Consider the following 15,918-nt stretch of genomic DNA (forward strand, 5'->3'; position numbering starts at 1 on the left):
CCCTGCGGCCGCAGCAGGGCTTCAGCCAGTTGGACCTGAGACACACAGCCACAGGGAGACCAGGGAGGGAGGGAGGGAGAGAGGGAGGGAGAACAGGGGGGGAGGGAGAGGGAGAGGGAGAACAGGGGGGGAGGGAGGGAGGACAGGGGGGGAGGGAGGGAGAACAGGGGAGGTGGGAAGGAGGGAGGGAGAACAGGGTGGGAGGGAGGGAGGGAGGGAGGGAGAACAGAGGGGGAGGGAGGGGGTGAGGCAGAACAGCAGGGGAGGGAGGGAGAACAGGGGGGAGGGAGGGAGGACAGGGGGGGAGGGAGGGAGAACAGGGAGGGAGAACAGGGGGTGAGGGAAGGAGGGAAAACAGGGGGGGAGGGAGGGAGAACAGGGAGGGAGAGAGGGAGTGAGGGAGAACAGGGGAGGGAGAACGGAGGGAGAGAGGGAGGGAGGGAGAACAGGGAGGGAGGGAGAACAGGGAGGGAGAGAGGGAGGGAGAACAGGGAGGGAGAACAGGGAGGGAGGGAGGGGGGGGAAAACAGGGAGGGAAGGAGAGAGGGAGAGAGGGCGAGAGGGAGAGAGGGAGGGAGAACAGGGAGGGAGGGAGGGAGAGAGGGAGAGAGGGAGGGAGAGAGGGAGAGAGGGAGGGAGGGCTTTAGATCGTCTGTGGCATCGGGTTGGTCCAGGGTAGAAGAGCAGATTAGTATGTACAACCTAATGGAATGGACCTGTAGTCAATTATATGGACAGGATAGGACTTCTACTTTTGTAAACCAGGGCTTATTTGTGTTTCGGGGTATAAATGATGGGCAATATATTATTTGTTTTATGTTGCATGACAGAGCAGTATTCATGACTCCAACGTTTGTTTCTGACCCTTGTCTGACCCTTCTCACCCATATACATACCTGTCACATGGGTTCATTTACGCAAATATGTGAAATTAAATGTAGAACAAACTGCTAACCCATTTAAAAATCATGTTGTCAACCAAGAATATGTTGAACCTTAAACCTCACAGGGTGAAGATCCAGCTTGATTTAGCTGATTCCTTGTTTTAGTCAGCTGACTTTGACCTCGCCCTCATAAATAAATTGGCCTTTTAGTTATATTGCTGGTTTGGCTGTCAAATATGATCACCATAAAGAAACACCATTTGGACTATTAATATTCATGGAGCCTTGTTTTCCACAAACAAGCAAGGGTGGCCAATCCTGCCCCCTTCAGCAGGTTTTCCTTACAATTGATCACTCGCCTTTTTCAGTGACATTCGCAAAAGGCTGAAATTGATAATAATTCCAATCAGCTGCTGTGATTGGTTGGAATTCAGACATCCTTAATCGTGGTCCTCCAGGACAGAGTTTCGTTAAGCATATGAATACATACAGTGGCTCAAGAGTCAGTCTTAGTCCACCATGGGGACGTTTTGGTGCGTCCTTCTACCTAAATGAAGGAGGGGGTTACTTTGTTGCATCCAGGTGAAAAGGTTTAGGGAGAGGTGGGGTCAGAGGTTTAATAGATCAAATGATTGTTTAAATAGCCTTTGATTACCTGGAAAATACCACTTAAAGCAGTGGAGCACGGGAAAGATAGAAGATGGAGGACGTTTATATGTTAAAATAAATACAAGAAATAATTTGAAGAAGAAGACCACAAGGTTAAAAAAAATCTAAATAAATATAAAACATGCATTGATATACATTGTCTCAAGAAATGCTCTCCTACGGCTATGTAGGTTAGAATGTATTGATCTCTTTTGTCTCCTTTTCAGCAAAGTATATATATTCAGATATAGGATATGTGATGAACGGGTCAAAATACAGTGTGCAATGCTTGATTCAAGTTGATACTCACTGATCTCTCTTTAACGTTATAAGTTGATCCTTAATTGTATTAATGCCAGGAATGGTATTGTCTAACAGGGAAAAATGCCGGAAAGAGAGCTGCACTTAAAGAACAGATAAGATGTGCCGTTTTACTGGGTAGGACAACGCTATTATTCGATACCAAAGTTAATAATCCCAAAAAATGAAGTATTTAAGAACAAGCAAATTGTAATCAAATGAGGTATAATCGACCATGTAGGTCAAGATTATTGGGGAGATTTGAGCTTCAAACTGAAATAACCTCCATTGTTTAGTGGTTAGTTGCATAGCTGCCTGACCAGTCCCATTTCTGACGATGGTGCTCCCTCTATCAGCTGGTGGGTACTGGCACAAAGTATCATCCTCAGCTACACAGATGAGCGCTACAAAGTATGAATCAAATTTCATGGTTAAGATTAAAATGAATACCCTTATTCATTTATATGGCAAATTATGTTTTCTAATAGATTGCCATCTTTTTATAATTAGTGCAATAATATAAACTGATAGGTTCAAAAGTCATGAAAACCACCATCTTACGATAGATTCCTCAACAACCCCAGCATTGCATTGTCTCAGGTCCGTAGTCTGTGATGTGTATGTCATACGGACCGTTTGCCCCCTCCTGGACCTCCTGGCAGTGAGCTTACGACGGGTCCTCTCTCACTCGTCTTTCTCTCCTCCTCTTCGAGGGTGACTGCCTGACCATGTTTGTCTGGTCGATTTTCTCCAGGACTCCCCCTAAATCTCCATCGGCCACTTTACACATGCTCTCCCTTCGCTGCAGTGGAGGAAAGTGATTGGCTGAGGCCGTGTGGTGATTTATGGTCAATAGATAATGACATATCACCCCGGGAGGCACACGATGCGCCCCCCCTCCAGCACCACTTGGTATTCAAAGCCACGAGTAGGACATTACCCCGGAGAGGAGGGGAGCGGGGGGCAGGAGGGTGCTGTCCTTGTGTCATTCTCCGGGCCGACGGATGGAGAACCGTGGTTCCGGTGTGGTTCGGTCAAACAAATGGCAGCTCTCCGTAGTCACCTGTCACCCACGGCAGGAACGCCGTGAGGAACGTCTGTCTGGGGACTAAAGGGGATTTATTCCCTCCTGCCTGCTCACTTTACAGATCACGAAGCAAGACACCCAGCGGTGGTGGTGGGTATGCAGAGAAAGCAAGGAGCAGTGGCTACTTTAAAAGTCATTAGGAAGAGATCCAAACCTGGAGACAGATAGTCGGGAGTTGAAGAGGAGGCCAGGGAATAGGGAGAAAGAGCGAGGGAAACGCATTCCCTGTTAAATTAAGCAATACTTGATACATGGTTGAATGCCGGGACACTGATGTGCCCATTCATGCGCTCGGTGTGGTTGCCAAGACATTTCCCTTTACTGTTCACCATCTCAAACACAGAACGCTCCATGCACACGTTCCCCCACACACACAGCTGGGAGCGGTGGTCGTGTGTACACATAAAAGTGTATGACCTAACCCATAATCCACAGTATCGGTTGTCTTTACAGTCCCCCCGTGAGCCCGCCGGGTGCTAGATGTGATGGAGGGAGGTCATGGAGCCTCGATGACCTCATTTGGAGGAGAATCCAGTGCTCACGATAGGGGAGCCGCGGGCCCGTCTCACCAGACACCTCCAGGGTGCAGCTAGCGTGCTGCACGAGCGCTGCACAGTGAAACAAATATAAGAAGATTACTTCCTTTTCAGAAGTAAAATTATATATTAGCCCTCGCTGTATGGGAGCATAATTCATTCAGAACTCCACTCGAAGCCGCAGAGAAAAGGTATTAATTTAATAAAGCTGTAAAGTAAGACCCCGTCTAGGGCGAGAGTAAATGGCGATGATGAATCACTGGGAGCAGGATGAAACTTAATTTGGGAGAAAACCACATTAAATGTTGAACGCTGAGGGTAAGTATTTATGAGGCTGAGGAGCAGCCCTACGAGGGCAAACCGCTGCACTCTCTGCAAGGGGTCACGGCGAGTTTGGATCAAACGGGTAATCCCAGAGAACGGTCGCACATACAGACACACACGGGGAATGGAGGAACGCACCCAAACTCACACGCTCACATAGAAACACACAGAGGTTTATAAAGAAGTCCAGCATTCTGCAAGCAGGTCGAGAGGAAGCGATCATGTTTGTGTGTACGAAGATTAACACACAGCAGCTGCAGGCATAAATAAACGGCCGCTGAACCATAACGGACCCCTGAAACAAAAGGCGCGACGGCGTACTTGTGCGCAACACCGGTGGTTGTAGTATCAGCCCCACAAACACATTAATGCCTTTGGCTCATTACTAAAGGTCCTAGAATATGGAAGTTTCCACTGTCTACAGGGACGCGGGAAGTCAGTCCGAGGGGGGGGTGCTGAGAGAGAATCTATATAATGACGTCATAATAAATGCTGCGCAACATCCGTTGTTTACAGAGACGAGATGAGGGGTGACGTCACATTCAGGGATCCGCTCTGATAAACACTCTACTGGTGTGTAAAAAGAGTTCTGCCAACTAGCCACTGTTATTCACAAACGTTAGCAAATAAACAATGTGGAAAATAGAGTCAACTCGGCTGATACTGGGCTGAATTTCACACACTAACAACATGCCGACAAGCTGTTGCGGTCCGGGATTATACACAGCGTAATAACAAGGATTCAGGAGGTTATTTCTAAAGGTTTACAAAGGAAAGTGACAATAATAGAAAGCCTTAATTTTCATCCAGACTTACGAGTTGTCTGATATGAGGAAGGTGACGATTTCTCCGTCAAGTGAACCGCCCGTCTTTGCTCTTTTTTTGCCAACCAGTTTACGTGCGGGATTCCAGAATCAAAACGATAACATTCAACGTGTCTATTAATATGGCAGCAACATTTTACACCAGTTTTAGAATGTTCACTACAACAGATGTTGAACACCAACATGCTTATGTAAAATCAGCATAGTACCGATAATATGATAAATATCATAAAAAGGGTGGATGTCAATAATTTAATGAAAAATCATGTTGTATGATAAAATTATACAACAAAAAAAAAGTATTGATTTGTTCAGAAAACTTTCTCACTTCCCGCGTCCCTGGGTAACACTGTTGTTTTTTATTGGTCGTCATGAAAAAAAACATAAGGGGTAACACTGTTGTTTTTTATTGGTCGTCATGAAAAAAAACCTAAGGGGTAACACTGTCGTTTTTTATTGGTCGTCATGAAAAAAACGTAAGGGGTAACACTGTTGTTTTTTATTGGTCGTCATGAAAAAAAACATAAGGGGCAACACTGTTGTTTTTTATTGGTCGTCATGAAAAAAAACATAAAGGGGGTAACACTGTTGTTTTTTTTGGTCGTCATGAAATAAAACATAAGGGGTAACACTGTTGTTTATTATTTGTCGTCTTGAAAAAATAAATAAGGGAAATAATAGAAATACACGCATACATTTTAATGTCATGTATATCCTCTTTAATGATGATTGATTATTGTGTATTGTCATCGCATCAGTGGTGCAGTGGGGTGCACTCTGCCTAACCCCCTGGAGACCGGGGTTGGAAGTTTCTGATCTCTATTTCATGCGAATTATAAATTCAAGTATAACCTTTGTGATGACTTTAACCGGTGTCTTGATGGTGCATTGTTAAGTTCGGAGGTTAACACTCTAATCAGCTCATGTTCCGTTCCCTGCAAAAATGTAAAAAAAACGTAAAGTCGTTTTTTATTGGTCAACATGGAAAAAACATGAGGGGTAACTCTGTCGTTTTTTATCGGCCGTCATGAAATAAATATAAGGGGAAAACACTGTCGCTTTTATCAAATGAAACATGAGGGGTAACACTGTCGTTTTTATCAAATTAAACATAAGGGGTAACACTGTCGTTTTTCTTTGGTCGTCATAAAAAAAACCATAAGGGGTAACACTGTTGTTTTTTATTGGTCGTCATGAAAAAAAACATAAGGGGTAACACTGTTGTCTTTGTCAAATAAAATATAAGGGGTAACACTGTCGTTTTTTATCAGTCATCATGAAAAAAACAAGGGGTAACACTGTCGTTTTTTTTCATGTCGACCAATAATAAACGACAGTGTTACCCTTTGTGGTTTTTTTCATGACGACCAAAGAAAAACAACAGTGTTACCCCCTGTTTTATTTGATAAATATCGACAGTGTTACCCCTTATGTTTATTTCATGACGACCAATAAAAAACAGCAGTCTTACCCCATATGTTTTTTTTCATGACGACCAATAAAAACGACAGTGTTACCCCTTATGTTTTTTTTCATGACGGCCAATAAAAAACGACAGTGTAACACTGTCGTTTTTATCAAATGAAACATGAGGGGTGACACTGTCTTTTTTCTTTGGTAGTCACGAAAAAAACCATAAGGGGTAACACTGTTCCTTTTTTTATTGGTCGTCATGAAAAAAAACATAAGGGGTAACACTGTTCCTTTTTTTATTGGTCGTCATGAAAAAAACCATAAGGGGTAACACTGTTGTTTTTTATTGGTCGTCATGAAAGAAAACATAAGGGGTAACACTGTTGTTTTTTATTGGTCGTCATGAAAAAAAACATAAGGGGTAACACTGTTGTCTTTGTCAAATAAAATATAAGGGGTAACACTGTCGTTTTTTATCAGTCATCATGAAAAAAACAAGGGGTAACACTGTCGTTTTTTTTCATGACGACCAATAAAAAACGACAGTGTTACCCCTTGTGGTTTTTTTCATGACGACCAAAGAAAAACAACAGTGTTACCCCCTATGTTTTATTTGATAAATATCGACAGTGTTACCCCTTATGTTTATTTCATGACGACCAATAAAAAACAGCAGTCTTACCCCTTATGTTTTTTTTCATGACGGCCAGTGGTGTAGTCCAGGGTATACGCGGGTATACGGCGTATACCCACTTATTTTTCAGTCAGCATTGCGTATACCCACTTCTAAACCCCCCCAGATGCGCACCATTCAGTAGTATCTGCAAGCGAAATCGCGCACTTTTCCCCGGTGAAGCCATGACCCACGCTACTCTGCAACTTATTGGCCAATACTCGCTGCCTTTACTGATTAGATTGGTTAACTGTAGGCATGACGACGAATGAGCCAATCGGAGGGAGAGAAAGGCGGGTCATGCCGAAGTAAATATCGCGAAAGACAAATTTACTTTTACAAGTTTACTTTAAATGATTTTCTATAATAATCCGGTAAAATGAAGCGAGCTATCCAAACAAAAATTTCATTTGACAATTTCAAACGTCCTCGCGAATCAATATCAGCCAGCAGCTCAGCAGTTAATGTTAGCGATCGTACACCGGTACAGTTACCGTCGACGCCCGCTCTGCCCCCCGCCCCCGTCGGAGAGGAGGCTGTTTGAGACCTGGTTGAAGAGCCATCGGGCTGCCTCTTCTGTGCGTTCTAGACAGTGCAGTGTGAAAACTCCTGCAGAAAGCAAGTCTGTCTGGAATATACTGTAGTATGATCATGGTTAGAAACCCAGTACTGGGCTCAGAGAGCATATCACAGTTGATGTGTTGTAAATGCATTTATATTTTTTCTTTGTAAACTAAATATTGTTGTTTTGTTACATATTGTTTTGTTGAATAATTTGAATGATGATGTTCAATCATCATATGATATTTATATATATATTTATATTATACATATCTAACGAGATGATTGTTGTGGAAGAGAAATAATCTAATGTTTAATCTAAGGTGAAATATGAATAAGGATGCAGTATCACTGAAATGACTTTAGTATGTTATTTATTTAAATAACATACTACATACGTAGTATGTTATTGAAATAAATGTTCAAAAAATTACTGAAACACCATGTTTGCCTCATCTATATTTTACATTCATGCTGGCTGCCTGTGTGACCAGTAATACCTACTGCTCCTGATCAAGTCATGTTAATTTCATAATAGTGGCACACTCTGGCCCATGCTATGTGTTGCGAATCAGCTGTTCAAAGACACCGTTTACAAAAGAAATTACTGATTTGCCATGTGAGAGAATAAGTGTCATTCCAGGAATAAGGAATAGTTGTCTCTCACTAGTCTGTGGGCCAGTATTTGTTTAGTCATTTCATAATCCTTCCTCCCTGAGATCAAGCAGCAGAAATTATGTGCCAATGTAAGTAAACTAAAAAGAGTAGTCTCAAATATCACTGTTTCTAAAAAAAAAAAAGGGTGTTTTTCTGGGCTGCGTTAAAAAAAGGGCAAACATTTAGAGTATACCCACTTCTCCAGGGACCACTACACCACTGATGACGGCCAATAAAAAACGACAGTGTAACACTGTCGTTTTTATCAAATGAAACATGAGGGGTGACACTGTCGTTTTTCTTTGGTAGTCACGAAAAAAACCATAAGGGGTAACACTGTTCCTTTTTTTATTGGTCGTCATGAAAAAAACCATAAGGGGTAACACTGTTGTTTTTTATTGGTCGTCATGAAAGAAAACATAAGGGGTAACACTGTTGTTTTTTATTGGTCGTCATGAAAAAAAACATAAGGGGTAACACTGTTGTCTTTGTAAAATAAAATATAAGGGGTAACACTGTCGTTTTTTATCAGTCATCATGAAAAAAACAAGGGGTAATACTGTCGTTTTTTTTCATGACGACCAATAAAAAACGACAGTGTTACCCCTTGTGGTTTTTTTCATGACGACCAAAGAAAAACAACAGTGTTACCCCCTATGTTTTATTTGATAAATATCGACAGTGTTACCCCTTGTGGTTTTTTCATGACGACCAATAAAAAACAGCAGTCTTACCCCTTATGTTTTTTTTCATGACGACCAATAAAAACGACAGTGTTACCCCTTATGTTTTTTTTCATGACGGCCAATAAAAAACGACAGTGTAACACTGTCGTTTTTATCCAATGAAACATCAGGGGTAACACTGTTGTTTTTTATTGGTCGTCATGAAAAAAAACATAAAGGGGGTAACACTGTTGTTTTTTTTGGTCGTCATGAAAAAATAAATAAGGGAAATAATAGAAATACACGCATACATTTTAATGTCATGTATATCCTCTTCAATGATGATTGATTATTGTGCATTGTCATTGCCTCAGTGGTGCAGTGGGGTGCACTCTGCCTAACCCCCTGGAGACCGGGGTTCAAGTCCGGTTGATGACCTCTGTTGGAAGTTTCTTATCTCTATTTCATGCGAATTATAAATTCAAGTATAACCTTTGTGATGACTTTAACCGGTGCATTGTTAAGTTCGGAGGTTAACACTCTAATCAGCTCATGTTCCGATCCCTGCAAAAACGTAAAGTCGTTTTTTATTGGTCAACATGGAAAAAACATGAGGGGTAACTCTGTCGTTTTTTATCGGCCGTCATGAAATAAATATAAGGGGAAAACACTGTCGATATTTATCAAATAAAACATAGGGGGTGACACTGTTGTTTTTCTTTGGTCGTCATGAAAAAAAACACAAGGGGTAACACTGTCGCTTTTATCAAATGAAACATGAGGGGTAACACTGTCGTTTTTATCAAATTAAACATAAGGGGTAACACTGTCGTTTTTCTTTGGTCGTCATGAAAAAAACCATAAGGGGTAACACTGTTGTTTTTTTATTGGTCGTCATGAAAAAAACCATAAGGGGTAACACTGTTGTTTTTTATTGGTCGTCATGAAAAAAAACATAAGGGGTAGCACTGTTGTTTTTTATTGGTGGTCATGAAAAAAAACATAAGGGGTAACACTGTTGTCTTTGTCAAATAAAATATAAGGGGTAACACTGTCGTTTTTTATCAGTCATCATGAAAAAAACAAGGGGTAACACTGTTGTTTATTATTTGTCGTCTTGAAAAAAAAACATTAGGGAAATAATAGAAATACACACATACATTTTAATGTCATGTATATCCTCTTTATTGATGATTGATTATTGTGTATTGTTATCGCCTCAGTGGTGCAGTGGGGTGCACTCTGCCTAACCCCCTCGAGACCGGGGTTCAAGTCCGGTTGATGACCTATGTTGGAAGTTTCTTTTCTCTATTTCATGCGAATTATAAAGTCAAGTAAAACCTTTGTGATGACTTTAACCGGTGTCTTGATGGTGCATTGTTAAGTTCGGAGGTTAACACTCTAAACAGATCATGTTCCGATCCCTGCAAAAACGTCGACCGGGGTGCCACTGTCGTTTTTTATTGGTCAACATGGAAAAAACATGAGGGGTAACTCTGTCGTTTTTTATCGGCCGTCATGAAATAAATATAAGGGGATAACACTGTCGATATTTATCAAATAAAACATAGGGGGTGACACTGTTGTTTTTCTTTGGTCGTCATGAAAAAAAACACAAGGGGTAACACTGTCGTTTTTATCAAATGAAACATGAGGGGTAACACTGTCGTTTTTATCAAATGAAACATAAGGGGTAACACTGTCGTTTTTCTTTGGTCGTCATGAAAAAAACCATAAGGGGTAACACTGTTGTTTTTTATTGGTCGTCATGAAAGGAAACATAAGGGGTAACACTGTTGTTTTTTATTGGTCGTCATGAAAGAAAACATAAGGGGTAACACTGTTGTCTTTGTCAAATAAAATATAAGGGGTAACACTGTCGTTTTTTTTCATGACGACCAATAAAAAACGACAGTGTAACACTGTCGTTTTTATCAAATGAAACATGAGGGGTGACACTGTCGTTTTTCTTTGGTAGTCACGAAAAAAACCATAAGGGGTAACACTGTTCCTTTTTTTATTGGTCGTCATGAAAAAAAACATAAGGGGTAACACTGTTCCTTTTTTTATTGGTCGTCATGAAAAAAAACATAAGGCAAGGCAAGGCAACTTTATTTATATAGCACTAAGGGGTAACACTGTTGTTTTTTATTGGTCGTCATGAATAAAAACATAAGGGGTAACATTGTTGTTTTTTATTGGTCGTCATGAATAAAAACATAAAGGGGGTAACACTGTTGTTTTTTATTGGTCGTCATGAATAAAAACATAAGGGGTAACACTGTTGTTTTTTATCGGTCGTCATGAAAAAAACACAAGGGGTAACACTGTCGTTTTTATCAAATGAAACGTAAAAAAAACTGTCGTTTTTTATCTGTGGTCATGAAAAACCCATAAGGGGTAACACTGTTGAAAAGTATCGAATAAAACATAAGGGGTAACACCAGGGACGCGGGAAGTCAGTCCAAGGGGGGGGGGGGGGGTGCTGAGAGAGAGTCTATATAATGACGTCATAATAAATGCTGTGCAACATTCAGGGCTCCGCTCTGATAAACACTCTACTGGTGTGTAAAAAGAGTTCTGCCAACTAGCCACTGTTATTCACAAACGTCAGCAAGTAAACAATGTGGAAATTAGAGTCAACTCGGCTGATACTGTGCTGAATTTCACACACTAACAACATGCCGACAAGCTGTTGCGGTCCGGGATTATACACAGCGTTATAACAAGGATTTAGGAGGTTATTTCTAAAGGTTTAAAAGGAGAGTGACAATAAAAGAAAGCCTTTATTTTCATCCAGAGTTACGAGTTGTCTGATATGAGGAAAGTGACGGTTTCTCCGTCAAGTGAACTGTCCGTCTTTGCTCTTTTTTTGCCAACCAGTTTACGTGCAGGATTCCAGAATCATAACGATAACATTCAACGTGTCTATTAATATGGCAGCAACATTTTACACCAGTTTTAGAATGTTCACTACAACAGATGTTGAACACCAACATGCTTATGTAAAATCAGCATAGTACGATATTCAGCTATCGACAGTTCTGCGTTGTGCGTCATAGCCTACGTCAGCCTACTCAGACAATGTTCTAAATAAAATGAAATGATAATATGATAAATATCATAAAAAGGGTGGATGTCAATAATTAAATGAAAAATCATGTTGTATGATAAAATTATAAAAAAAAAAAAAAAAGTATTGATTTGTTCATAAAACCTTCTCACTTGCAGTTACAGCCAGAGGCCGCCAGGGGGGGGGGTGGTGCAGCACCCTAAGCACCCCCACTTCCCACGTCCCTGACTGTCTAATACATTCACTATGAAATCCCAAAACTGTCTTTTAATTGTATAATTTTTTTTCGCATTTGATTGTACGAAACCTGACTGTATTTGTTTGCTTTATGCTGGCCTCCTGGCCGGTTCACCTTTGGGAAATAGATTTTAAATACTCAATGAAACTTTTACCTGGTTAAATAAAGGTTTCATTAAAATAATCAGCCCGACACTCAGGCTGTCCTGGCAGCGGCACAGAAATGCATCAGGTTGACAGACAGCAGCTCAGAGCTGGCTCGGTCCACAAGACCCTAACGGCCTGACTGAGGAGGTAGACAGCCTGTCCTCAGCGGCATCATGCCGTTGCCTCTAATTGAGACAAGATTCAGCGTAATGTAAAGGTGTTAAGGTGGAGTCACAGGGGAGTTGGACTCCTGTTTGATTGGCCATTAGAAAAATGCAGGGACAGCCAAGGGTTGTAGGATTGAAGTGCTTGTCTGTTGACCATATTGAAACCATTTGAGGCCCACACCTGTTGCAGACACTGTAGTCGACACTTGTATCCAAAACGAATTACCATGCATGCAGATGGGTCACTGGGTCAATGGGGTGCTATTGAATATAGAGTACGGCATCTTGCTCAAGGATGCCTACTGGGAGGCAACAGGCATTGGGGATCACACGCACCCTAGCCACCGCACCATCCTCCACCGCACCATCCTCCTCCACCCCACCATCCTCCACCATCCTCCACCCCACCATCCTCCACCGCACCATCCTCCACCATCCTCCACCCCACCATCCTCCACCATCCTCCACCATCCTCCACCGCACCATCCTCCACCATCCCCCACCATCCTCCACCATCCTCCACCATCCTCCACCATCCCCCACCATCCTCCACCATCCCCCACCATCCTCCACCATCCTCCACCATCCCCCACCATCCTCCACCATCCTCCACCATCCTCCACCATCCCCCACCATCCTCCACCATCCTCCACCCCACCATCCTCCACCATCCTCCACCATCCTCCACCATCCTCCACCATCCTCCACCATCCTCCACCCCACCATCCTCCACCATCCCCCACCATCCTCCACCATCCTCCACCATCCTCCACCCCACCATCCTCCACCATCCTCCACCATCCTCCACCCCACCATCCTCCACCATCCTCCACTGCACCATCCTCCACTGCACCATCCTCCACCATCCTCCACCATCCTCCACCATCCTCCACCATCCTCCACCCCACCATCCTCCACCATCCTCCACCATCCTCCACCCCACCATCCTCCACCATCCTCCACCATCCTCCACTGCACTATCCACATCCAGATGGTACAGCAGTTGAATAGACTGACATGGAGAATCATCGCTTCGAAATAACTGCTGGTCTTGAAAACAGCTGGACGTCAAGCTCCATGACAAACACAGGAAACACAAGATTTTTTCTTGTGCACAGGTATGTCAAGTCTTCTACAAAAAGGTTCTCGTTTAACTGAAGCTAAAAATGTTCCATCACCTTTCAATGGCTCCCTCACCTCTCCCTCGCTCTCTCACACACACACACACACACACACACACACACACACACACACACACACACACACACACACACACACACACACACACACACACACACACACACCTCGCTGTCTCTGTGTCTCACACCGTCTATCGCTGTTGTGATTATCATGCCTTGTGATTTCTACATCATCAACTCCCAACCAATTGGCACCAATCTGCTGAAGTCAGCAGGATCAGGCAGAATGGAAAATGGACCACGGCATTACGCCGGCAGGCAGGCGAACAGCAGATGTTGGAAGGGCCCTCTTCATTTCATTTAACTCGTTTGAGCTCACAAGCAACATCCTTCACTCGGACAGACATTTTCATACGATACATAATATATGCTTTTCGCCTGCCTGCGATTTTCTTTCTGAAGTTAAAAAAGAAATGAAGAAAATGCCAACACTGCCACGAGCTGGAGATTCCCCCTCTTGCAATAACTGCTGGCTCAGCTGTCATATCATAATAGTAGCATAGAAACTTGTGATGAAAGAAATATGGCTTAGTCGTGCCGAATGTGTTCACCGGCGCTCCACGTAATCTTATCACAGGTAATCAATTCTGCATTTCACAGCCTCCGTACCCATTCAACATTCATCACTTGAAATGCTTTGCGGCGACTTAGCGAGTAAAATGAATTGATAATTAATATCGGATGGCAACATACGAAGATGCTCGTCCCCGCTCCTCTGTTGAACGCAGCCTGTGGTGTGTTCCGATATCAGAGGTTTGTGGAAGCATTTCAGCGCCGTGATACAAATGCAGTGGTTTGCATGGGTGCCATCAACGACTCGCTCTCCTCCCTCCTCCCTCTCCTCTACTCTACTCCCCTTGTGTTGTCGCGTTGTACACCACGCTACGTAAAGCCGGTCTGCCTGACATAGAGGGACTGAGAGGGGGTTAAGGCAGAGGAATGGGCGGCACTCAGGAGGCAAATGGAGATGGATGTGACTTGATGTGCAGCACGGCAGACAAGCTGTTCCTGATAAATGGGTTTCCAACAGGACACTTGAGCCCTTTCGCACTCAGCCCGAAAAGCAATCTCACACTTTGCATGTCTGTGAATATTAACAAACCCTCAAACCTTGCACTCAAATATCATCTATTGTGCCGCACACAGTGCCAGCCCAGGCACACAAATTGATGGAGGGCACTGTTGCTCTGTTGAAATAGAGTCACCGGAAGAGGGGTGGAAGGGAAATGCCCTCGCCCCCATCTTCATCCACGGTAACAGTTCTCGGGCTCTGGATTCGGCGAGTCAGTAACTATTGCTGTGGGTGAAACGCAAACATATATTTAAACACCTTTGATGGGTATTGTGGTCCAAATGATCCCTCCTGACATAAACATTACAATTGGAGCATTCTAATGGACCCTTGGCTCAATGCCAGGATACTTCATAGTTACTGAAAGTATAGTCTAGACATTGCTGGGATAAGTACTTTAAGAAATTAATTCAAGCTTGGTGGGACTTCAGTTGAGTAATGGAGTCAATCTTGGCTTTCTCTTCCGTCCAACCCCCTTCGCCTCACTATAGAGCCCCGTGTGACCCTGGCCCCGGGGCTGCTTCTAGCGAAGCACACACACTCAGTCCTGCACTAAGGTCCAACATGGACAGATATGACAATCGTCAAAGAAAGGCATCTCCTTCTCATCGGCAGCCGGTAGCTATGTGAATGGACTCGTGGGGGGTGACCCCCCTACCATCACCCCCACCCCTACCACCGCTACCGCCATCCCCACCTCTCTCCCTCAGTCTACCTTCTCTTCTTCTCTCTTGCTCCTTCCACCTCCTCCTCCAGTTACAGCAGCATGTTGACCTATATGATCCATCTGTCATTGCTGCGGTGTCTCACACCCCTCTCTCTTTCAGAGAGTGAGAGGGACAGTGAGCGAGAGAGAGAGAGAGAGCGAGAGCGAGAGAGAGAGAGAGAGAGAGAGAGAGAGAGAGAGAGAGAGACATATGTCTGCAGCTGCTGCCTCTCAGACTCCAGGCTGGTGTGGGGCTGATAGGCAGGCGGTGAGGAGGGGGCGAGGGGGGCCTTTTGGGCTGAGCAGATCAGGCTGGGGGAGCAAGAGAGAGAGGCTCCAGAGTCTGGAGGTCAGGCTATCGCAAAGGGGTTGAAACTGAGAAGGACGCAGATCTAAACCTACCGCATCGTCCCTTTATCTTTTGTAGGATCTGCTTGATTTCATTAGGGGTCCTCACATGCTGCATCCAACTGAACATTACATTGATTTATTTAGTTGCTTATTTTGCCTTTACCTCCTTGAGGGTGAAACTGAGGTCTGTTTGATGAGAGGTATTACTGTGGGGACGGAGTGGGGTGTTATGGATCCAAGGTTACTCACATTTACGGTCTAACCAGCATTTTCTGCAAAAGGATTGGCAAAGCACAAAGTGTATTAATAATTCCATCCATCTTAGCAGAGAAACAGCTAGCACTGCCTGTGCCCCTTGAATAGTCCACAAGAACATCTACCTCCTACATAGCCG

The 15,918-nt window shown here is 43.4% G+C and overlaps 1 protein-coding gene across 2 annotated transcripts in view; it reads right to left on the reverse strand.

Moving 5' to 3' along the window:
• Nucleotides 1-15,918, reverse strand: part of tmem266 (transmembrane protein 266) — a 32,298-nt gene that overhangs the window by 8,157 nt on the left and 8,223 nt on the right. For both annotated transcript variants that reach the window (XM_060061949.1, XM_060061948.1), the window contains exon 4: nt 1-35. This exon is cut by the window's left edge and continues 120 nt beyond it. In XM_060061949.1, the coding sequence (XP_059917932.1) occupies nt 1-35 (35 nt within the window). The remainder of the gene's footprint in view (nt 36-15,918) is intronic.

This window comes from Gadus macrocephalus, chromosome 9 (assembly GCF_031168955.1).
Source record: "Gadus macrocephalus chromosome 9, ASM3116895v1".
Taxonomy (NCBI): Eukaryota; Metazoa; Chordata; class Actinopteri; order Gadiformes; family Gadidae; genus Gadus; species Gadus macrocephalus.